This window comes from Atta cephalotes, assembly GCF_000143395.1.
Source record: "Atta cephalotes unplaced genomic scaffold scaffold00008, whole genome shotgun sequence".
Taxonomy (NCBI): domain Eukaryota; kingdom Metazoa; phylum Arthropoda; class Insecta; order Hymenoptera; family Formicidae; genus Atta; species Atta cephalotes.
Genome location: NW_012130072.1, coordinates 7,027,040 through 7,029,198, shown reverse-complemented (window position 1 = coordinate 7,029,198; position 2,159 = coordinate 7,027,040). Strand labels below are relative to the sequence as shown.

The window sequence follows — 2,159 nt, the reverse complement described above, 5'->3', positions numbered from 1 at the left end:
GAAGAAGAAGAAGAAGAGAGAGAGAGAGAGAGAGAGAGAGAGAGAGAGAGAGAGAGAGAGGTGCAATTTGACTCGATGCTCACCATTATTCGGTATTTTCTCTTTATCACGCAGCTCATATTATGTGATAAAGTAACAACGGTATATTGTTCAATGCTTGCCTCCGGTTGGCTCGTGCTCGGCGGGGCTGGCGGGGGCGGGGTGTGTCATGTGTTTCTTTTCTCTTATTTTCGTTTTATAAATATTTTTCTCATTTTCGTAAGCTTCGTCTCCTTTCTTAGCAAAAGAGTCTGAAGAGAGGAAGACGAATGGCCGAGGATGCGAGTTTCGTACGCAAAGGCTCGACGTTATAGAAACAGAGAAGGAACGTGCAGCGATGTGTACGTTTCAATAGTCTACTTTCATGGATTCAAAAAGTCGCGTATCGTTCAGTCCCGGTCAAAATCACAGTCATATATTGAAAACGATATAATCTCAGCGAGTTCATATTTTAACGCTATGAATATATGAAAATACTATTTCTATATTTATTTTATAAAATAACTTTCCACATTCATAGCATTCAAATCTTAATTTCTCAAATTTATATCAGTTTCAATATTTGATGACAATTCAAAATAGACTTGCGCGATAATTTATATTGATGATTTCGAAACTTTGATCAAATTCAATTATTGACTCCATTCTGGATTTTTAAAAGACACGCTCGCTACGCACGTCATTCGTACATTGATCTATTTACACACTGAAAGGTAATGGGAAAACGTTTGTTATATTCGTTAATGAAAAACACCGCTTGGTTGTTTTGTTTTCAGTTTTATCTTTCCCTTTTTTCCACTTTTAATGGCACTTATTACAGATGGTACAAATGATCCTACAAACTAGCGTATGTATTCGCAATAGAAGAAAAAATAAACATAGAAGAAGAAAGAAAAGAGAAAGAGAGAGAACAATTCAATCGGACGTGACGATATTGGTCGGTCACACCAGGAGACGATGAGGAACTGATTCAGGAAAAGAGTTAAACGTGAATTTAACTAAATCGAATGTCGATGCTGCACGGCGATAATACAAGAAAATCAGATAAGGATCCTTTAAAAAGGGTAGAAAGACGCGATGACATGCTCGCTTACAGTGATAATAGATTTCAAAGGTAGGAATAGAACAGTTTGGTCCTAAAAGATTATCTAGATTCAACTATCAGGACACAAAGAACCGTAGATCTAGATCTAATTCGTATGAGAGAGAAAAAACAAAAAAAAACCGAGGTGGACAAGATTCTCTTTTCGTCATACATCGAAAATTTAAGAGAAAAGAGAAAACGTAGAAAAACGCGGTTCACTCTGTCGGACACGCTGTACACGTATACGTAAACGCGTGTTCTCCGGCATCCTGGAGTTTGCGCAGATAGCAGCTTCTTCCGAGTTGCTGGAGGCGCGACTGACCAAGAGAAGAATCATGCTGATGGATCACGGTCGATGGATCATTCACGATGATGGGTCGATTTTCAGTTTCGCGCACGTGAAGGATGTCTTTACGTGGAGAGGGTAGAACAACAGAGATGCTCCCGACGTGAGACCACGTTGGTAGTACGCTACTCAGGAATAAGGGAAGAAGAAGGTGTCAGGGTCGAGGTGTGCGGTAGCATGCACTCACTCGTTCTTCGCTTGAAGATGTTCGCCTTGGTCCATGGACAAGCATCCAGCTCCACCACCAAAGCCGTAGCCTTTAGGGCCGAACTTGCGGCCGTGGCAGACTTTGCAATACAGCTCGCGCTCGTGCTCGGCGCAGTTTGTCGAGTCGAGAGCCTTGTTGCAAAGACCTATAACATACGTCCATCGTTGGACATTATGGCCCTTCCTACTGAATGTACTTAAGAGTTAAGTACAACGTTGTCGTAAACAGTGCTGTGCTGCCTTGGGATATGTACTTGAATATTTGACTTATTTTATTTAATTCAGATTTTGTAAGCGTATATCTTAAGTAAGAACCTTTATAAAGTATAAAAATTGCTCTAAATATATTCAATTATTGGATTGCCATTATTTTCTATAAAGAATTATGTAATACATAATGTTTATAATTATGTAATACATGTAACCGTATTTTTTAAATTTTATATATATATATATATATATATATATATATATACTATAGTA

At 38.6% G+C, this 2,159-nt stretch overlaps 1 protein-coding gene across 1 annotated transcript in view; it reads right to left on the bottom strand.

The window, feature by feature from the left end:
- Positions 1-2,159, bottom strand: part of LOC105627299 (muscle LIM protein Mlp84B) — a 19,963-nt gene that overhangs the window by 15,035 nt on the left and 2,769 nt on the right. Inside the window, exon 2 of the mRNA XM_012208585.1 lies at positions 1,657-1,822. Within this exon, the coding sequence (XP_012063975.1) occupies positions 1,657-1,822 (166 nt within the window). The remainder of the gene's footprint in view (positions 1-1,656; positions 1,823-2,159) is intronic.